The sequence below is a fragment of the Propithecus coquereli genome, unplaced genomic scaffold (genome assembly GCF_000956105.1).
Source record: "Propithecus coquereli isolate 6110/MARCELLA unplaced genomic scaffold, Pcoq_1.0 Scaffold1, whole genome shotgun sequence".
Taxonomy (NCBI): Eukaryota; Metazoa; Chordata; class Mammalia; order Primates; family Indriidae; genus Propithecus; species Propithecus coquereli.
Window position 1 is genome coordinate 12,213,529 of NW_012133857.1, and position 22,288 is coordinate 12,235,816.

Consider the following 22,288-nt stretch of genomic DNA (forward strand, 5'->3'; position numbering starts at 1 on the left):
GATTTCCTTGAGGATGACCCTCGCTATAGCAGGAGGCCCCGCACCGGGGCACTTTCTTCCCTTTCCTCCTGGTGTAGGCGGGTGTGGCCCACAGTTCTGCGGGAGGAACTCTCATTTGGCAGGAGCCCCGGGACCTCACCCGCCTCCCGTGGTTTCCCGGCCCCTGCCACCCGCCCCACCAGCTCCCAGGCTCGGTAGTACCGGCACCCACGGCTGCCCGCCCACAGCCGCGTCCTCACCACGCAGCGCGGCGACACCACCGCCGCCACCCCGCCAACGGTCACCGCGCTCGCCCAGATCGCGCATGCCCCGAGACCAGGGGCCTCCACCCCCACGGATTAGGTTAAAGGTCAGACAAAAAGGCCCGGACGACTGTGATCTTTAAGCCCACACCCAGGTGGCTGGAAAGGGGGCAGAGGCCCCCCCACACAGGAGGAGGCAGCGGGACGCGAGCTCCGCCTCACTGCAGGCGAGGCGGGGCGGGGCCGAGCCGGACTCGGCTAGGGGAGGAGAGATCTCAAGGGATCTGGGCCGGAGGGACTCTGGGCCATACCTGAAAGCATCACCCCAAACCGGCATGAGCCGGAGCCCTTTCCATGCCTGACATCGCCCACAGAGGTTCCCGTTCTCAAGCCAACATGGAGAGAAATGACTGGATGGGACACGGTACCCAGCAGTTTTGTGTACCGACTTCTTTTAAGTGATAGCTAATAAAAGTTCCACACAATGTCTGTCTCGATTCATCAAGGACAGTGGGGGACACAACAGAACTGCTAGGTTCCACAGGAGGTTGAGGGGCAGGAGACCCCAACACTAAATATCTTCACTTCATTAGGGGGAAGAAAGCTGAAAATTCCAAGATTACTCAAAGGAGAAACAGAAATGGGCTTCAGTGGCTAATTTTTAGAAAATTATAAACCCATCTCAGTACACACAGCAAGGGAGAAGGAGACAACACCAAGTTTACTTGAGGCTTGGCTGACTGTGGGCAGACTACTGGGGGAGTAGTATCCGCACCAGAACCAGAAATCACGAGCTGGGGCAGCCCTGCGTGGGCCCTTCACAACTGCACCACTCAGTTAGTGCATTCCTAGCCAGTCCTTGGAATCCATCAGACATACTGCTGTGTACCCCCACCCTACCGCACTTTTCAGCTTCACAGGTTTTACAGAAATTTCTCACCACCTATTTAAAGAGAAAAATAATTCAGCCTTTTGACATAACCCTTCCAAGTAAACAGCGTCTTTTTTTTTCCCTTCTTCTCATAAAAAAAGGGAATTTCCTCATCTGGTGTTTAGACTGAACACTAGCGGTCTTCAGAGTGTGAAAGATGTCCTGGGGGACTGCGCTGGTGCTGCAGGGCGGCCAAGTCAGTGTCAGTTGGTGTCCATGCTACAAGCCTCGTCGTCATCCCCCAAGCCCTGTTGTGAGCTGCTTGGTCTCGATCCTCCATCAGAGGAACCAGGAAAACTGCTGAGTGAAGGCATCTTGCAAGACTCATCATCTTGACGCTGGTAAAATAGCACGTAAGCTGCTTTCGTCTAAAACACAAAAAGGGGAAAGTCTATTCACTGGTTGGAAAAATCACCCATTTTCCCCAGCTTTTCTTTTACTGTTCAAAACTCTCAGGGATCTGCCACTTTGCCCTATGTATCTACACAGAAGACAACAGGAAGGCCCTTCCACCTGAGGCTGGCTATGCTGCCCCTGCCAGGGTATTAGGGGAAGGCAGGTGCCCTGGACACGGAACCCTGAGGAGAGCTTATTTATGGAGGGTCTCAGAAGGAATGGCAGCCAACTCACTCTATCACACCTAGCTCCCAATGTCACATCAGGATGATGAAATGACCAACAAGTCAGACAAGAGACTCTTCCCAGCTTTAACCTATTAAGGCAAGAGTAAGAACCAGGTAATCAGGGCTACTCACCACTATCTGATCCTCAGAGGCCAGGGACACGTTGCTATCATCAAAGTAATACCATTTCCCGTTCAGTTTGTTCTTGGCATATGCGGTGTCTGCCAAGTCAACAAAGAAAATAGTCTAGCAGTCACCAGGCAATTAATCTGGCTTGCACTAAGCACACAGCAAAAACAACTCAAAAACAAACCCCTGACATTAAAAATAACTTACAGCTTTTGTCTTAACAACCAAAAGACAACTCTTTTTTTCTAATCTATTACTTCTCAAAAAGGCTCTAAAGGGTTAAGAATGGAGCTGTTTAAACTGTAATTTTGGGAAACAAATCCAAAGAATAGATATCCAGTGTCAATCTTCAGGATGGCTATGTGTAATCATCCAGAGCCAGGGGACCCATAAAAGGAGCTGGTATTTTTTTTTTTTTTTTTTTTTTGGAAAAGAGTTTTTCTCTTTTTCCTGAGCTAGAGTGCCGTGGCGTCAACCTAGCTCACAGCAACCTCAAACTCCTGGGCTCAAGCAATCCTTCTGCCTCAGCCTCCCGAGTAGCTAGGACTACAGGCATGCGCCACCATGCCCAGCTAATTTTTTATACATATATTTTTAGTTGTCCAGCTAATTTCTTTCTATCTTTTTAGTAGAGATGGGGTCTTGCTCTTGCTCAGGCTGGTCTCAAACTCCTGACCTCGAGCAATCCTCCCACCTCAGCCTCCCAGAGTGCTAGGATTACAGGTTTGAGCCACCACACCTGGCCAGGAGCTGATATTTCTAAGATTTAAGCAAAACAATAGCTCTCAAAAGCACATGCCAAGTCAATCCCCCCACTGCATGCAGGCAGATGGCTACTACCATCAGCAGAAGGCTCTCAGTGCTCTGGAGCCTATAGGACCAGTCCCAATTAGGTAAACACTGGGTGTTTGGGTTTACGGAGCTGGGATGTGAACAAAAAGCCTTAAATTCATCTTTCTCTAAAACTGTGAGTCAAGAGTCTGTGGTTGAGTAACAGTTCCTCACAATGGTCCAAACATTTCCCACAGCCAATACTTCCTGTCTTGATTTTTATGCTGTTTCCAAGCAGGATGTGTTTATAATAGCAATCCCAGCCACAATCCTTAATTCCTGCTCCACCCAGACTCTCAGAAACTACGGAATCTAAATGAAGATCTGGTTTCTAGTCTCAATTTATTGTATGACTTTGGGCAAGCTGTTTAACATTTCAGTGTAGCACCAACTGTACCAAGAGGTGGCGAGGAACATGGGAAAAAGCAACAGAGAAGGTGCTCAGGGCCTGTTCAGACTGTGCTTAAGATAACAGCAGCAATAGTGGCTCTTGATCTTGGAGTTCCAATTGTGGGCCCAATGTGGACCCTCACATAACCAGCCTAACCTCATGGATGAGAAAAACTGAGGCTGAGAAACTTGCCCGAGTGGTATGTCTGGGTGCTAAAATAGCAGTTAAAAGGAATACGTTTGACCAGTATGCAAGAAAACAGGTATCAAAATTAATTCTGAGAGAAAAAAGCAAGCTGCAGAACAGTGAGCACTGCAGGATATGATATGATCAAAGATCTTTAACAGCCACTTCAGTAGGGCCCCAATTTTCATGCAGGTACAATTTTTATTTCCCAGCCTCTCCTGCAGCTACATGTAGCAATGTGACCAAGTTTACAGCCAATGAGATGTATGCAGAGAAGATGAGGGGGAACCTCTGGGAGGTCTGCTTAAAAGGGAAAGTTGACCCTTTTTTCCCCTTTTTCTGATGGCATGGAATGTAAATATGAGGACTGGAGACTGAGCAGCCATCTGCAGCCAGGTGGGGATACGGTGAATGGAAGGCAGGAGAATAGACCACTGGGCCAAGAGAAAAAGCGTATTAGTGCAGCAGCTAAAACTGGGCTTTAGGGCAGTTCCATAACCTGCTGTAGGTATAAATGAAACTGACACTTCCCACAGTGTCATCTCTTGGGTTCCTAAAAGTGGATATGCTGGCAGTTGGCCAAAAGTAGATACGGTAGAGGAGATGTGAGCAAAGCCAGCTCCTTACTCCAACATCACTAGCACTTTTCCATAAACAAGTAACAAAATGTACTAGGGTCTTTATAAAAGTAAACCTACATTGTATAGAAATTTTGGAAAATAAAGTAGAGCAAAGAGAAAAAAGTAAACATTTTGGTGTCTCTTCTTCCAGTCCAACCCCCTTCCCGCCCCATAAATTCCTTTGCTTTTTGGTTTAACATAGTCGTGATACTACCTTCTGTAATGATACAATTTGTTTTTACTTAATATACCATGGGCATATCCCCACATTGTTACTCGTTTTATTTTGAAATGGCTATGTATTCTTCTACCAAGTAGATGGACAGTAGTGCCAACTGTTGGTCACCAATGCTGTTACTACCTTTTCATAACTAGAAATAGGTGACTATCTTTGTGCATAAAGCTTTTCCCCAATGTCAAGTTATTTCCTTACACTAAATTCCTAGAGGTAGGGTTATTGAATTAAAGAATATGAAAATTAAAAAGAATGTAAAAAAAGAACAGAGGGGAAGCAGTACTGAAAAAGTCTAAAGTCTGAGGCCTATGGAACTGTGTAAGTGCTTAGGGCAATGACTGGCACACAGGAGAGACTGATGAGAGATGACTGGCCAAGGGCATTTCAACATTTCAGAAGAAAGCAGATGCCAATACTTACAGTGACCAACCCCCATGGCTCCATAATGGTTGGACACAGCAATGAGGTCGTACACATAAGGCCTTGCTGACAGGTCACAGACAAACTCAGACATATTCAGACCTCTAAGCACAAAACACAAAAATAGCTCTTAAATACATTAAAATCAGAGAAAGAAATCGGAGTAACCCAGCAACCCCTTTTACGAAATAGGACCAGAACACGAGGAGGCACTCAAACTGTTTGAGAACGAATAAATGAAAAGACCATGATAGAAAGGACCCTAGGGTTTGTGTTCTGACCACTGACATATTCAGGTCAGAAAATGAGAGGAGCCTACTGGGTAACTCCAACACCAGACCAAATGGTGAGGAAATGGTGTGGAGACAAAGGCAGCTTTAACACCTATACAGAAATGGCTATTAGTAAGAGAATTACAATTGGTGCCACAATAATTTCAGCTAAACCCCAAAACAGGCCCCAGAAAGCGCCCCCACCAGCATTTTGTTTTAAAAATTTCAAGCATACAGAAAAGTTAAAAGAATTTTACAACAAATACTCATTACCCGCCACCTAGATTCTCCTGCTGACAGTTATACTTTATGGATCTATCCATTCCCCCCAGAAAGCCTTTTAAAATCTGTATTTTATGGGGAACTCCTATCTTGTTGACTTACTTTCCTGTCTCAGTTACAGATGGAACCCTGGGGCCTGAGAGGATATGAGTAGACAGCTAGTCCCAGTCTCCACCCCAGGAACAGGACCATGGCGGGTCTGCAAGCCCACCTGCAGCCCCCGACAATAACCTGATTCTCTCTGGGTGTCTTGCCCCTGCTGGAGGAGCAGCACTGTGGTTGTACTGCCCCTGCTGAGGCCAGGCCCCCTGCAAGCGATGGATAGGGTAAACAGGCCAGTGACATGGCACGAGGGACTAGAGAGGAAGCAGAAATGGCAGAGATGACCACCAGCACCCTGAGCCTGGGGCAGTGCTTATACCGGAGAGTCTTTTCCCTGAAAGATGGGAGGATGGGGAGGGAAGGGGTAATGACAGTTAAGAGCTGACACCCCTGAGCCCAGCAACACACATCCTAATTCAGAAAAGTTTTTCATGGCAAACTTCTCAGCCAATCAGTGACCAGATTTCCTGCCTGTGTTTCAATTTTCCTAATAATGCAGTCACAGGAACCCACCTGACTGGGAATTCCACAACTGTGTCGAGTTTATCCCTCCAGTATCTGTTGTAGGAGAAACGTTTGAGGTGGACCACCAGGATCTTGGGCAACGACCACAGGTCAAACTTCTTTGTGGCCTGCTGATGCTTCTTACAGGTGGGACAGTACCTGAAGAGAAAAGAGAAACCTCCACTTAGTGGGGGAGGCAGGCAGCCAGTACCACCTGGACAATCAGTCCTGCAACAGCTGCCACCCTTTCAGGCAGCACTCAACACTACTGCTTCAGGGCAGGGGCCTGCCTTCGAGAATAGGGGGATGGCTTTCTTAGTCTGGAAAACATAACTCACACAGAGAGCTATGTTGTAGGGTTGGCCACGTGAAAAAAATGACATGTCCAAATAAAAAGGGTTTTTGTGTGCACAGATGGCCCTAGCAGATTTCAGCATCCTGGGGGCATGGTGCCTCTACCCAGAGTGGGGAGCTACATACCAGGGGTCATGCTCCCCAAGGGTCTCCATGGTGGTGAAGAGCTCAATGCAATCTCTCAGGGCCACTGCGGTCTTCTTCTTCTTCTGAGGCTGCAACATGCTCACGTGTTTCTCATATGTCTGTGAGAAACAAAGCATTGAGTTCTCCTGGACAAACAGATCTTACTGGACCAAGACATAAAGGGCTACAGAAGCTCTCCTGCTTGGAATACAGTATATTTTCTAGAGCCGCTGAACACAAATTGACAAAATCTTGAAGAACTTTTCATTCTCAGTCTTAAACATAACTTGTTACATTGATGTCCAACTGGTGAAAGTGATCCTACTACAAACCCAGAACAGAAACCAGCACACCCCACCGACCAGGAACCCTGAGTGACCCACCTCAGATTCTTGCTCATCATAATAAAGGCTCCGGGTCTCACTGTCCCAATCGATGGCCAGTGTGGATCGAGCTGAGGAGGAGGACCAAAGTGTCATTCATAATGGAATGGCAATAGGAGCAGCTCCCCAAGTGACAGGAGTGAGAATGACCACATCAGGCTGCATCATCAACACCTGCTCACCCATCACCAGACACTGCCAAGAGCAATGCTCTGCCTTGGGCCAGCTCTTCTGAACCCAGCCCCAAAAAGCCTTTGGCAAAGATTTCCTCAGTCTACAGATAATGCCCACAGGCATTAACTAATTCTGAAAGGTCACAGGTCAAGATGGAGTAACAGGGACCAGATATACCCTCCCACCTTAAACCACAAAAAAAACCTGACAAAATAGATAAAACAATTATTTTCAGACATTAGAGCAGGAGGGAGATCCCTGAGAGAAGAAAACAAAAAAAAGCAACCCCTCTATTGCCTCCGCTTACTGCCTGGAGGCAGTTTCCATGCCACAGCATAGAGAGAGAGGAAAGAGGGGAAGACTAAGTTCAACAGTCAAAGACTGGAGATTGAGAAGGTGCTTAGAATTTGCAAGACATTGTACTACAGAGGAAGCTGCACAGGACAGAACTACGGGGAAAGAGAAAGAACCCAAAAATGTCTCAGTAAAGCTGATATTTTTAAAAAGTTGGCCAGGTGCGGTGGCTCACACCTATAATCCCACCACATTGGGAGGCCAAGGCAGAAGAATCCCTTGAGGTCAAGCATTTGAGACCAGCTTGAGCAACATGGTGACACCCCCATCTTTACAAAAAACAGAAAAATTAGCCAGGCATGGTGGCACAAGCCTATAGTCCCAGCTACTCAGGAGGCTGAGGCAGGAGGATCACTTGAGCTCCAGTTCAAGGCTGCAGTGAGCTATGATCACCACTCCACTCCAGCCTGACTGACAGAGTGAAACCCTATCTCAAAAAAAAAAAAAAAAAAGAAAAAAAATGAAGTACAACAACAACAAAAAAGCAAGCACGAAGACAGCTAGTTAACTAGGTAGGTTCTCTTCAATGAAGGGAGCTGAAAGGCACAAAGATGCTTCTGTAGCTCTCCCCACCCCCACTCTATGCAGGCGTCCTCACTGGCCAATTGTGATTCTCACACACAGTGCACACCACACCCTGTGGATGCCTCTTCCTTTCTGTACAGCAGTGTCCATTACAGGCTCCACATGACAGACAGTCCACAAAATCTATGACCATCTTCTGGATGGGTCATATTTGGTGAATACTATTATATAACAAAAGAAATATGCATTTGCATTTATTCTTATAAGTGAACAAGTGTGGGGAAATGCTGCTACCAAGGGCAGCCACAGGAAGTGTTATTGACCCAAAGTTCTGCAGAGTGGACTAAGTGGAGAGAGATCCACTTTCCTTTGAGGTCATCAAGCACTAAGAAGAAAAGCCTGAAAGTGGTGGTGGGGAGTGGCGGTTGTGTGGGGGGCGGTGTCTCTGAAATAGTCTTTAGAGGTCTTCAAGCCAAGGATCATACAAGTGTCTGCTTTGGAACCACACAAAGACAGTAAAGCCCAATGTAGTAAGTATCAAGTGCAATATTTTCAAATGGATCCTAAGTCCCCAAAGCCCAGTATGAAAGGTCAGAAAAAGTACTTACAGTTGAGTTTAAGTAGTTTTCCATCAGTTCCAAGAGAATTTATGTCAGCTGTTCCATATGAGTTCACAAGACTGAAGGTAAAAAGCCTTTTTGGGCAGGGCTGGCCTTTGACCTTTTTTTGGGTGGTCTCACTGGGGTCACTTCCTGGCTCATCTTCCCCACTGCCTTCTGTTTCTGAAAGCTGCTCTTTACCTTCTTCCTGATGCTCCATTTCTTCCTCATCTTCTCCTGGCATACAAATGAAAAACAGTACGTATATAATGTGCCACCACTTCAGTGTTAAAAATTTTATTTAATACCTAATGGTGAGCTGGATGTGGGGGCTCACGTCTGTAATTCTAGCACTCTGGAAGGCTGAGGCAGGAAGATCGCTTGAGCTCAGGAGTTCGAGACCAGCCTAACAAAGAGAGAGACTCCATCTCTACTAAAAATAGAAAAAGTGAGCCAGGCATGGTGGCATGTGCTTGTAATCCCAGCTGCTTGGGAGGCTGAGGCAGGAGGATCGCTTGAGCCCAGGAGTTGGAGGTTGCGGTGAGCTATGATGACACCACTAGCCGGGGCAATAGAGTGAGACTGTCTCAAAAAACAAACAAACCAAAAAAAAAAAAAAAAAAAAAAAAAAAAAAACCTGACTGTGATGTTTCCTTCCAGATTCTGTGTATGTGAAACTAAATCCACCCCTTGCATTTACAAGGCACTTGAATTCATGTGTGACCCTCACCACACCCTTGAAAGAGGCAGAGTGGGCACTGCTATTCCTTGATGAGGAAGTGCAGGCTCAGAGAGCTTAAATGAGTCAGCCAAAGGCACAGAGTGACTCAACTATTCCGCCAGTCTTCAATTGGGGCCCCTCACCACTTGGTAGTTTACTGGACTTCACACAACACGGTCTTACTCTTTTGACTTCATCATTAGGTCACAGAGAGAAAAGGACTAAAATGAGGCACATATTCAACATTCCAGAAGACAGTTTGGTAAGAAATGTAATCTAAAAGTCAATTTTGAAATATTATAATGAACATAAATATTCAGTAAAAGTATTCAGTTCCTCCAGAAAAAAACATGCTGAATATTCCTTTAACTAGTATTTACTGAATGTCTCTTAGGTATAGATACCATGCTGGGTCTCAGGGCTCCATGAGGAGAGCTCATAGTGTAGGGGAAAGTTAAAGTATCAGATAAAGTATTTCAGCAAAGATGGGGACCACTCCAAAAGGTAACATAAATGTAACAGGGACAGAGCAGATTTAAAATAAAAAGTTTATATACTTGAGGAAATATCAGTAAAAACAGACATTGAGGAAAGGAAGATGTGCTATTTAAGAACCCTGTAAACCCCATCTCTCATGGAGGTTCCTTTCCCAACTTAACTCCTAAGGCAATGGCATTGCTCCTTTATGCACAGGTAAGCCTGTCCCACTTCTACACTGGCAAGAACCCTGTCCTGCCTGTTGCCTCTCAGAGAGGTACAGAATCAAAAACTGCCTCAACTCCACTCAGGGAAACACCCTGACACTGTAAGAATTCAGTCCCTGGGCACACCACTGGCTGCCAGTTAGCTGCACAACCTCAGGAACATTCTGCCAATGCAGTCACAACTAAATGCCATGAAGTGTATGTTACAGTGTTACAGGATGATTTAAAAAAAAAAAGGCAAGGTTCACTGAAAGGAGCTACCCAAAGTCACTCAGAGAATCAGCAGTGAACCTGAAGGCCAGTAGCAACAGACCTAACAAGTAGCCATGGCAGCAGAGGCTACAAGTACTTAGTGGTTAAACAGGGTCTGAAGTCTATGCACCAAGACTCGCTTGTAGGATTCAAAAGATGACAACCATTCTTCCTGAACAGAAATTGACAGATGAAATGTCTGAGAAGCAGGGCCAGCTATAACAGCAAATACTCACAAGGTGTTGTTACTGATGGAGCACCTATTATGTGCCAGGTACTTTAACTACATGATCTCATTAAATTGTTATCTAGACTCTGTGAAACAGGTATCACTTTGCAGACGGGTAAACCAACCTTCAGAGGGAGGAAGTGATTTGTTCAAGTCCACCGCACACCTTGAACTGGGGATTACAGTGCCTTAGCTTCCAGAGCACCACAGGTCACACAGGCTCTGCTCAGAGACTACCAATACCACTCTGACACCTTTGCTTACAGGAACTATGCACGAAATATACTCCTTTTCATCCCTAGTGTGAGAACACAGCATTCTTGGCAAGAATAAAAATCTGAATATAATAAAACCCACCCAACCTTAAAATACCAAAAATGATTTGGAATATGGAACCTTGTGGTCATTATTTTTAAAGCCAGTTCTCACTTTCCAGGATTGGGTATCCTGAAGAAATCTGGGAATTTGGACTTACAACTGAAAATTTATGCATTAGCTTGGAGGACATTTCTGATTTTATAGGAATAAAGCCACTGAGTCACCTAAGTCCCAAAAAGAAGAGTGACAACCACAATGCAGATCACACATGGCTCCCTGGTTAGGGACGAACTTGTCAGCACCTGGCCACAAGAGGATAGTGAGGGCTCTAGGTTTCCTGCAATAAGCCAAGACTACTGCTTTTCAGGCTATGACTTCCATACTTCCCTTCTAGAGTCAGCCACCACTTGTGGGTGGGTAGGAGGGAGAGAGGAAGGGAGGGAGGGAGAGAGGAAGGGAGGGAGGAAGGGAGGGAGGGAGGGAGGGAGGGAAGGAGGGAAGGAGAAGTGCCCTCTGATTGGCTGGCCAAGACATCTGTAACCCTCAGGGACTGAAAGCTCACCAGCCAGGCTTGGCAGCTCCACACCAAGGTGGTGTGTAAAGGCCAAGATAACAATAGCTCTACCCACAGAGCTCAGATCATGGAGGCAGTCACAGGCTAGGTAAGCACCTACTTTGCAATTCCAACAGATCGGAATTCAAATTTTGGACTCTGCTTCATGACTTGGGCAAGTGACTCAATCCCTCTATGTGCCTGAGGTGAAACACAGCCTACATCGCCAGGTATCTAAGAAGATTCCATGAGGTACAAAGTTGGACAATGGAGACTGGCAGAGCAGAGTGATGCAGACCTGGCTCCTAACTCTGCTGCTGTAGGCAGAGCCCCCATCCAGCCTCAGAGTCTCCCTCTCCCACGTGTATAACACCTTCAGAAGAAGACGGAAATCAGGAGGGACCTGGTCAGTCACAGCCCCACAGCCCCACAGCCCCACAGCATGGCGTGCTCACCTTCGCAGCTACCCCTGGAGCCATTGCAGGCCCCTGGCTCCAAGGGTGAGCTACCAGACTCATCAGGCAAGGGCTGTTTTATATAGCGGCTTAAAAATAAGAAAGAGAGAAAGGAAAAAAAAATTGTTAGTTGTAACATTTACCTATTTTCTCCACCATGCAGCTAAGAATAGTTCATAATTTATATATTCAGATATTCACAAAGCAATTTATGTAAATAAAAGAGCTTTAAAATCATATACTGGCTCAATAATTAAAGAAATGTAGAAGAACCCAACGGATCAGATGTCTAATCTATCAAGCCAATGAAGACTCTGAAAGTCTGTTTCAAGTCTTCCATGAATGTCACGTGGCATCATCATTTTAAAAAATATTTCCCAGTAATCACAATTAACAGTTACAAAACAATAGTGAAGCACTTCAGAAATACTATTTAAATACAAAATGCCATCAAAGCACTAGCTTCCCTAACATAGGGGACTGACATGATTCCAAGGACCAGAGGCTTGAGCGCCCAGGGTCATGATGCCTAAGATGTGCCATACGCCCCATCCCACTCCAGCCCTTCCAGGGGAGGTGGCACAATTGCATTTCTTCCAGAGATGAGTACATGGGATCAATATGGCCACTCTGCAAGGGTTGTGACTACTATTACTGGGCCTATCTTGAACTCAGGTAACAACCAAATGCCATTCTTGACACCAACCTGATACGCTCGCAAACAGTCTGGTACAAAGACTCGACGGTTAGCTTGTGCTTGGGGACAGAAACCAGCAGTGGCTGCCCATACAGCACTGCCCCGGAGGAAGTGCTCGATGCCCTCGACTTCCTCTCCCTGAAGTAGACTGGAAGTGTGACACATTCTGAGCCATCCATGGAAATACTGCAGACCTCGTACCTGTGTCAATCACACAAAAGGGCACCTTTAGCAGCAGGTTCCTGTTAGCAATGGGGATCTGAGCTGCAGTTACATGGTGGCCAAGACTATGGTTACTGGGACAGAGCATACTTTAGTAGAAAAGGTGGATAAACCAATTTCTACCATGATTTTAGAGGCTGAGTCAGGAATCACAAGGAGGATTATTAGCACAACACGAACCTACACAAACCGAGCCTCAGGGCTAACCATAAGGCTCCTTCCCCAACCAAAGTCTCAAACTCTGTGGTCCTTCAACTGGGACTCAACACAGATGATGGCCATCATCCAGACCATCACTCCTCTGGACAGAAAGGCAGATGGGGGCCCCCGACAACCAAGTTCATCTCTTGTCACCAAGGAGCTCAACATTCAAAAATGCATTCTCAGTGTCCTGTCTTTAATAAAACCAAATATTGTAAAAGGATGTATACCTGGAATATTAGCCAAAGATACTTTTTTTTAAACAAGGAAGCAAATTTATAAAACTAATTGCCATGTTTGTTCAAAAACACTGAAGTAAAAGAATCATATCTAATTTTTAAAAAATCAGAGATAACCAAAGAAACTGCTAAATACAAATCAATGATTTTGAAAAATGTGTCTTACTTAGTGAATACATGGGATTGAGGAGATTTATAGATGTTTTATCCTGGAACAGGTGTTACCAAAATTGCTGGCAACCGACTGTAGTCATTCCCTCTTCCTATAGGGGGAGACACAAACTTACTGATTCAATTTTTGAAACTATAAACACACACACAAACGCACACACACTCCTCCCCAAATGCCTGGCAAATAGTCCTGACTACGGTTTATGCAGAAAGAATTTCTAAGAATAACTCACAAAAATGTCCAAGGTGTGCTCTAAGATAAGGACACTGTAGTGCAGCATGATGGTTAAGAACCAGACCTTACAGTGAGACTGGCCCAGATTCCAGGTCCACCGTTGCCATTTTCTGGCTTCTGAGATCCAGTATAAGCACCCTAACTCCTGCTTCTGTTTACTCAGGACAGTGGGATTACCCACCTTACAGGGTATGGTGAGAATTACATAACTTAGTAGCACAGTGCAACGACATGCTCAAAAAATGTTATTAACAAATGCTACTGTTGCTTTCATAAGACAATTATCAACTCATGTTTAAAAGAATTTGTGGGGGCCCGGTGCAGTGGCTCATGTCTGTAATTCTAGCACTCCGGGAGGCCGAGACAGGAGGATTGCTTGAGCTCAGGAGTTCAAGACCAGCCTGAGCAAGAACAAGACCCCGTCTGTACAAAAAATAAAAAAATTACCCTGGCGTGGTGGCGTGCACCTATAGTCCCAGCTACTGGGAAGGCTGAGGAAAGAGGATTGCTTGAGCCCAGGCATTGGAGGTTGCTGTGAGCTATGATGAGGCCACTCTACTCAGGGTGACAGAGCAAGACACTGTCTCAAAAAAAAAAAAAAAAAAAAAATTGTGGCTCATGCCTATAATCCCAGTACTTTGTGAAATCAAGGCAGGAGGATCACTTGAGGCCAGGAGTTTGAGGCTGCAGTGAGCCATGATCATGCCATTGTACTTCAATCTGGGCAACAGATTGAAGACCCTGTCTCTTAAAAAAAAACAAAAATCAAAAAAGAATCTGTTTTCCCATTGGTTGGCCCTTAAAGCCTCTTAAAATTCCTTTGTTGGTGGTGGTCTACGAAGTTCCCCACAGAGTGATGCCCCAGTTCCATTCAGCCCAGGTGTGTGCAAACAAACACTAGTTTACAGAATTGAAGGAGACCATGTTAAGGCATAATTTGGGATTATAAATGGCTATGAATTAGCAGAGTGTGGTGCCACATGCCTGTAGTCCCAGCTACTTAGGAGGCTAAGGCAGAATTGCTTAAGGCCAGGATTTCAAGGCTGCAGTGACCTATGATCTCACCACTGCACTCCAGCCAGGGTGACAGAGTGAGATTCTGTCTCAAAAAATAAAAAAAAGGAATGGCTATAAAAGCTGACTTTTCCATGTCCTAGCCTTCATTGAAGTGTGAGCTGTCAGGGTCTCTGTGCAAGTGTGAACAGAAGTAGATCTTGGGCATGGCCAGAAACCATTCCTTTTAGAGTGATCTAGAAGTCATAGGACCTAAAACGTAAAGGGAAGGAGATATCTCCTTTGTGAAGTACATTCCTTATCCAAAAGTAAAAGCCAAAACAAAATCCTAAAAACCTTTCTCAGCAGAGGCATGTTTCTGAGTGAGAGGTAAAGAGGGAGGAACAGCATGGGAGGGCTCGGTATTTCCTGAGCAAGTGGCTGTCTGGGAGCTGCAGGCAAGTTTATGTCCCACCAGACTCCACCTGGGAGAGGGACACATACAATGACACAGACCAGCCATGAAGCAGCATGTGGGAGAGGCCAAGAAGACCTCTGTGCTGTACCCACAGAGATGGAAAAAAATGATTCTCAGAGCTTGCAGAATGTTTGAGCTGAAAATGGCTATTTAAATCAGCCTTCACTGTCATTTCTGAGCTGGAGCTGGTGGTATCATGGCACTTATCTGAGGAGCCATAGCCTGTGGCAGAGAACGGATGAGATCTTCCTGCACCACGCCCCTTCTCCTACCTTCCCATGACCCTCACGCAGCTATGACTCTTCTTGAGAAAGGCATCTCTAATAGCAGGACCATCTGAAGGACCACTGAATGGGCCTTCTTCATAGGCAAACTGTGACAAAGGTGGTGTCCGTGCTGAGGAGAGTTATCAGAATGTCTAGCTCTGCAGAGCCAGTAGGTGCTCAGCACTGAAAGCTGTCCACAATTCCCTGTACACCCATCTCTTGCACCCAGGCAGGCAATTCCACAGAAGCACTGACTGCCAGCATTTCTGCTCTGGAGACTTGAACAAGGCAACATCCCTAAATGTTTCTGCAGAACCTGCAGCAGAAACTGCTGAGTACTCACACGAAAATGTCATCCCGAGGCATGATGTGGTTTAAACCTTCATCCATTTGGAAAATTTTGTGGAACCGGTGATTATACACATCTGTGACCACCATCTAAGAATCAACAGTAACAGAAAGATCATAGGATGGGTAAGAGTGCCCTTACTAACTGCTTAAAACCCAGAAACAAATGGAAAGAAAAAATACCCTACTGGAGTGTGGCCTCTAGAGAAACCCCCACACAACCAGCCCCAGAGCTTGGGGCCAAGGCCCAAGGAGAGCAGCACGGCTGCCACCAGAACTGAACATGCTAGTAACACCTGCCCTCGAGTGGCAAGAAGGGTGAGGAGTGCTGACCAGGGACTAGTAGTTGTCCAGAAGCCAGTGGGGTATTCCAGGGCCCAACGGCTCCACACCACCCTCAGCACACAGTGCTGAGAGCAGAGCCCTACTCCTGGCCCTCTGACCATGGCTACTATAAACACGATGGAAGAAAGACAGTGTTTTCTGGAGCTGGAAAGGACAGTCTTGACCACAGTGTGCACAGTGAACAACAGCCAAGAGCTATGAGGCATCCAGACACAACAAATAATCACATTTGTGCTGGCCAATAACAACTACCCCAAAAAGTGGCTTCAAGGCTGAAAGGACTAGACAGTATCCCTAATAGTGAGTTACACTGATCACCCTGCCTTACGTTTTCTGCAGCAATGCCAGACAGCCTGGAGAGAGCCTCACACAGGTCAGACACAGCCCCCATCAGCGGCACAGTCACGCGGTACTGCAAGGGAGAGATGGTTAAGGTGACAGGGAGCCTTAGGTGAAAGGGTGGGAGATGGGCTGGGAGGAGCAGGCGTCTCCAGGGGCAGAGGTGCCCTTCCAAAACAGTATATGGTGAGGTCAAGGCCCAGGTGAGTCAGCAGCAGAGCAAACAAGCAAGTCTTCTGTGTTAGCACCTGCCTCAATACTCAGGCTTGAGAGTGGACCATCTCCTTCCCTCCCTAACATTGCTACATTTTACTCTTAACTTTTTGGAGTAGTTTGCTACTTCCTTTAAAGAATTGTTAAAATTATACAAACTGCCATTTGGTCTTACATATCAGATAAAGAGACTAAAGTCAGAAGACTAAGCAATACAATCGCACAGTGAGCCATCAGCAGGGCTGGACACTAAGACCTACTGTTCACACATGCCATCTGACCTCTTATGCTCAGGCTCTTCTAGCTGATTTTATTTAAGAGACAGAGTCTCAATCTGTTGCCCAGGCTGGCATGCAGTAGTGTGATCACAGCTCACTGTAATCTCGAACTTCTGGGCTCAAGCGATCCTCCCCCCTCGGCCTCCCAAAGCACTGGGATTACAGGCATGAGCCACAGCACCTCACCTCTCCTATCTGGTTTAAGGGTGGACCTGACTAAGAAAAGCACCCTGCTTCTGGTTCTCCAACATTCAGATTCAAGGACCACTTAACAGGTCAACCAGGTTACTTTACTTGTGTGAATGGAGCATGGGAAAAAAAGTGATCAAAAGCCCAGAGACCTTCACAATAGGCCTTGAATGATACGAGATTACACAAAGGTGTGATAGAGGGCAAGGGCACCCATTCAGGCAAGCACCAAGGGGACCCAGAGGCAGCCGATGGAGTTTCTAATGCAGCAGATAGCAGTAATCCCATCAGGGTCTGGAGACTACCCACAGTGAGAGGTGACTACTCACAGTGAGGGGTGCCACGAGGTGTGCATTGTTACCTGGGTAGGTCTGCAGTGAGGGTCAGCAGGAACCAGGAAGACCTCCATAACTCGATCTTTCTTCAAGGGCAGTGGGAGAGTAAGATAGCAAAATGGGTCAAACGTCACAGAAACCTTAGCACATTCTGGGCAAACCAAAGTAGATTTGAAGAGGCCGTGAAAAGTGTCCACAATCACAGAATCATTTCTCAACCTGTGATTCTCCCAGGCTTCCTTTGCCACCACCTGGAAGGAGAAGGGATAGACAGTACATTCTCAACATCTCTCAGTCCTTTCCCCCTGCATACAGGATGATTCCCAACAAACCCTGAAATAGACCAGGAGGTAGTCTGCATAGCCAAGAGCTTGGTCCAGGCCAGTGAAGGCCAGAACTCAGCCTATCATACTCACACTACATGCCACTTCTGCACCCAACCCCACACTTTTAAATTCAGTGTCAACATGGGATCTATAGGAAATAACAGGTCTGTGTGTCCTCTGATGGAAAACAGAAGCCCTGAGAGCACTGTAGGCACACAGACCTGACCAGGGCAAGTAAATCTTCCCATGGTGTTTCTAATGATCCAAAGCAAGGCTTTAACCTACACTAAAGTTCAGCTAAATCATGGTATTTCCATTAAGATCTAAATGCTACTTTAAAGCATTCATATCGATCATCCCAATGTGATAGAATAGCTGAAATACTAAATTCCTCTTTCATAGATCAGAAAATCAAGGCAAAAAAGTATAAATGCCCTAAAAATATTAGTAACAAATTGTTTTAATAATCATGGATGGATTTTAATGAGAGTAGTAATAATCCTAAAGGCCCAGACTATAGGCACTTTAATTTTCAGAGCACCCTAATCTCTAGTTCACCAATGAAATACTAAACAATCTCACTCTAATTTGAAAAAGCTCAAGAGGGAGCATCAGGAGTTATAAGAGTTAGGCCCTTTCTGACCTAGAATGTGTTTCCCTACCAGAGACTACAGCCCCATCACTAGCAACAGTGAGAGGCAAGTAGGGCCCTAATACCAATACTCGAAAACCAAAAAGATGTTCCTATACTATCAGTAGGAGGCAGCTTCTTTGGAATATTATTGTTCAGACATCTTCAATATCATACCACATCTGGCCGCCCATTGGCATCCTTCAGCTCCAGGTAGGGCTTCTTCTTTACTCGGTTCAGATCTTCATGCAATCCATCTAGAAGAAAGGCTAACAGCTCCTGAGAATCTTGTTGCTGGTAGCCAGAAAACTGAGGGGCAAAACGTCCCACTTGAGTCTACAACAAAAGCAACAGCATCCGAAGGCACAATATATAAGGAATCAGTGAAATCAAACAGGAAATTGCCATCAAATATAGCTTTGCAGAGTCAGCAAGGCAGTAAAAGAGAATACCACCTAGCAGAGGAGCCTGATTAACTCCTGAAGAACCTGCAGGAGGCCAGTGGTTCCCACCAGGGAGAAGGCTGGCTCACACAAGAGAGCCAGGAAAACAAAGGACCTGGAACCCGGGCCATCGCCCTAACCACTAGGGAGCAAGGGTGGCACCCTGAGTAGCCACACCCAAATACTGACATGAATCCTTCCACAATGTTCTTCTCTGGTTCGGAGTCTTTGACTCCTCTTTGAATCACAAATACACACATCTTTCTTATCACATGCTTCATAGAGGCTCCTCAAACCCCAGAGGTGCAGGCTAAACAGGATTTCTCAGATGTCAGCATATGGAAGCAAAGCACCTCCCCCTTGGCAGGAAAAAACATTTAGGGGAATGGAAAGCCCAAGCTGCGCCAAGTGCCCACTGCAGTTTACCCACCCATAACCTCCCAAATCTTCCTGGCTGAAGAACCCCAGTGAGAACTGCCCCTCACATCACCTTCCTAAGAATGGTCAGCCCAGTTCCTAACTTAGTGGGGCCAACTCAAACAACAGGGATGTAGGTGATCCAGGCTCAGAAAATCTGGGAATAGCTGGCAGATGATACTGAAAGTTGAACTGACTTTTTTTTTTTTTTTCCTGAGACACAGTCTCATTCTATCACCTCAGGTGGAGTGCAGTGGTATCATCACAGCTCACTGCAACCTCAAATTCCTGGGCTCAAGTGATTCTCCTGCCTCAGCCTCCTGAGTAGCTGGGACTACAGGCATGAGCCACCACATCCAGCTAATTATTTCTATTTTTAGTACAGACAGGGTCTCGTGCTTGCTCAGGCTGGTCTCAAACTCCTGAGTTCAAGCAATCCTCCTGACTCGGCCTCCCAGAATGCTAGGATTATAGGTGTGAGCCACCAAGCCCGGCCTAAACTGAATTTTTATAGCCTAGCTTAGGACAATGACCATATAAATACTGCCACCACAGAATACAGCATTCTGACTAACAAGCTTACAAATGACTTCTGGGGCATTACAGCCCAGAGGTGGGCACTGAGAACATTTAAGACAACAATGGGTCGGGTGCCGTAGCTCACGCCTGCAACACCAGCAATTTGGGAGGCCGAGGTGGGAATATCACCAGAGGCCAGGAGTTCAAGACCAGCCTGGGAAATAAATATAGTGAGACCTTGTCTCTAAAGAAAAAAAAAAAAATTAGCCAGGCATAGTGTGCATACCTGTAGTCCCAGCTACTCGGGAGGCTGAGGCGGGAAGATCAATTTAGCCTAGGCCCGTGAGGCTGTACCAAGCTATGATAGTGCCACTGAACTCCAGCCTGGGCGACACAAAGAAACCCTGGGGAGTGGGTGTGTGTGTGTGTGTGTGTGTGTGTGGGTGTGTGTGTGCGCGCGCTTAAAAAAAGATAAATGTAGGCTGGGCGCAGTGGCCCATCCCTGTAATGCTAGCACTCTGAAAGGCTGAAGCAGGTGGATCGTTGAACTTAGGAGTTCCAGACCAGTCTGAGCAAAAGCAAGACTCCGTCTCCACTAAAAAAATAGAAAGAAATTAGCTGGACAACTAAAAATATATAGAAAAAATTAGCCAGGCATGGTGGCGCATGCCTGTAGTCCCAGCTACTCGGGAGGTTGACGCAAGAGGATCGCTTGAGCCCAGGAGTTTGAGGTTGCTGTGAGCTAGGCTGATGCCACGGCACTCACTCTAGCCCGGGCAACAGAGTGAGACCCTGTCCCCCCCCCACCAAAGAAAAAGATAAGTGTATATTTGTGCTAAATTGACTGCATGACAGAAAAAAAGGGTTTGACAATGTGGTGCTTTTAGTCTCAGACCCCATCTTAATCCCAAAATGCAAGTAAAGGAATGCCTGATCATAATACTAAACCATTCTCCTCATACAAGAAAAAGGAAGTACAGGTGAGTATCCCTAATCTGAAAATCTGAACTCCAAAATGCTCCAAAATCCAAAACTTTTTGAGCACTGAGATGACACACTCAAAGGAAATAATTAATGGAGCACTTTGGATTTTGGATATTTTGGATTAGTGATGCTGAACCAGTGAGTATAATGCAAATACACCAAAATCTGAAAAAATCCGAAATCCAAAACACTTCTGGTCCCAAGCATTTCAGATAAGGGATGTTCAACCTGTATGTATCTCAACCTACTTTGAACATGCGAGGTGCCACGTGAGCATCCCTTCCAGACCACATCTGCTTTATGAGCTCTGCGTAGGCCTCTGCAATCTCCCCCTTCATCCCCAGAGGGTTGTCTCTGTTGATTTCAGCTTCATACTCATCTTTGAGAAAGTAGTCGGTCAGTGGTGCGGTGTTGCTCAGGCACTGAAACAGAACATGATCAGAGCATACACCCCTTCTAGGGAGCACACAGATTTACAAGATAAACCAAGTTCTAAAGGGCCACTGAGGGTCAACCCCAACAAAATGAGGCACTCAGCAGATTTTCTGAAGGCTAACAACAGTAAGGCATGCATTCAAGGATACCAAGCTGATGGACCCCTTGCAGCGAACCTCATAGGGACAAATGTTGAGAGGATCTCATGTGCACTGCCTAAGACTTTGTCTCTGCTACCTGAGGGCAAAAGCTGAATAATTTTTTATTCAATGGAAGGTAATAATTTTTAAGATAATTTTTTCTTAATGGAAGGGACTGGGAAATTCCAATGTTTCATGAGAAGACAAAATATAAATAAGTTGAAGGCAAATGTCTTGCTATAGAGCAAAAACATTGGGGAGGGGAGGAGAAATAATTAGATAGTACAGAAGCCAATAAATAATAGACAGTAAATAGTAATAGTAAATAATTAGTAATAATAATAATAATTAGATAGTACAGAGGCCAATAAATAATACCATTAAACAAGTGTATACTAATTTTAACCCTTCAAATTCAAAAATGAATTTGGGCACTGCATCTTATCAAATGCTTTTTCTGCATTTCTATTGAGATAATCAGATAGTTTTCTCCTTTATTCTGTTACTACGTTAAATGACACTGACTAATTTTTCAGGTGTTAAACCAATCTAACTCTCTTGGCACAACCTTCATTTGGTTATATGTTATCACTTTATCACTGAATTTGATTTGCTAATATTTTATTCAGGTTATGTGTATCTATGGTCATGAGATATGACAGTCTTCTTTTTTTTTTTCTGTTCAAGTGAAGCAGTGGGAGTGGAGAAGGAGCAAAGGAAGACAGTCATTTTTTTTTTCTTTCTTTTTTTAAAACTCCTTATCAGATTTTGGTATCAGAGTATGTTGCCTTGAAAAATGATTTGAGGAGCTGTCTCTCTTTCTTCTCCATGGGAGTTTGGATATGATTAGTATCATTTCTCCCTTAGATCTCTGAGCACATTCACTAGTAATGCCATCCAGAACAAGAATATTCTTTGCTGTAAGGCTTTTAATTTCTTAATTTCTTTAACAAACTCGGCACTAGTCGGATTTTCTATTTCTTCCTGTGTGAGTTGGATAAATTGTGCTTTTCAAGAAAACTCATCTATCTCATCTAAATTGTCAAAAAGCATACAAAGAGTTTTACTATCCTCTAGTAACCTTTTTAATGTCTATAGGATTTATAGTGATACTCCTTTACTCATCCCTGGCATTAGTCATTGGTATTTTCTCTCTTTTCTTCCTGATTATTCTTCCTAGGGGCTTATCAGTTTTACCAGTTTTTTCAGAGGATCGTATTTGGCTGAACTGTAAAATCTTCTATTTCACTCATTTCTGTTCCTATCTCTAGTAGTTCCTTCCTTCTGCTTCCTTTGGGTTTCATTTGTTCTTTTCCTAGCATCATGAGA

General features: G+C 45.3%; 1 protein-coding gene across 4 annotated transcripts in view; it reads right to left on the reverse strand.

The window, feature by feature from the left end:
- Window positions 1–25: 25 nt before the first annotated feature.
- Window positions 26–22,288, reverse strand: part of USP4 (ubiquitin specific peptidase 4 (proto-oncogene)) — a 46,124-nt gene continuing 23,861 nt past the window's right edge. The window contains exons 8-21 of one of the 4 annotated variants that reach the window (XM_012655180.1): window positions 20,633–20,806; window positions 18,199–18,357; window positions 17,091–17,315; window positions 16,039–16,122; window positions 15,361–15,455; window positions 12,222–12,413; window positions 11,516–11,604; window positions 8,293–8,520; window positions 6,632–6,702; window positions 6,249–6,367; window positions 5,778–5,927; window positions 4,609–4,712; window positions 1,929–2,017; window positions 937–1,541 (exon numbers count right to left, since the gene is read on the reverse strand). In XM_012655180.1, the coding sequence (XP_012510634.1) occupies window positions 1,377–1,541; window positions 1,929–2,017; window positions 4,609–4,712; window positions 5,778–5,927; window positions 6,249–6,367; window positions 6,632–6,702; window positions 8,293–8,520; window positions 11,516–11,604; window positions 12,222–12,413; window positions 15,361–15,455; window positions 16,039–16,122; window positions 17,091–17,315; window positions 18,199–18,357; window positions 20,633–20,806 (1,944 nt within the window). In that variant the 3' untranslated portion in view covers window positions 937–1,376. Of the gene's footprint in view, window positions 1,542–1,928; window positions 2,018–4,608; window positions 4,713–5,777; window positions 5,928–6,248; window positions 6,368–6,631; window positions 6,703–8,292; window positions 8,521–11,515; window positions 11,605–12,221; window positions 12,414–13,048; window positions 13,138–15,360; window positions 15,456–16,038; window positions 16,123–17,090; window positions 17,316–18,198; window positions 18,358–20,632; window positions 20,807–22,288 lie in introns of those variants that run through there. The other 3 variants (XM_012655116.1, XM_012655256.1, XM_012655323.1) reach the window with 3 other exon arrangements.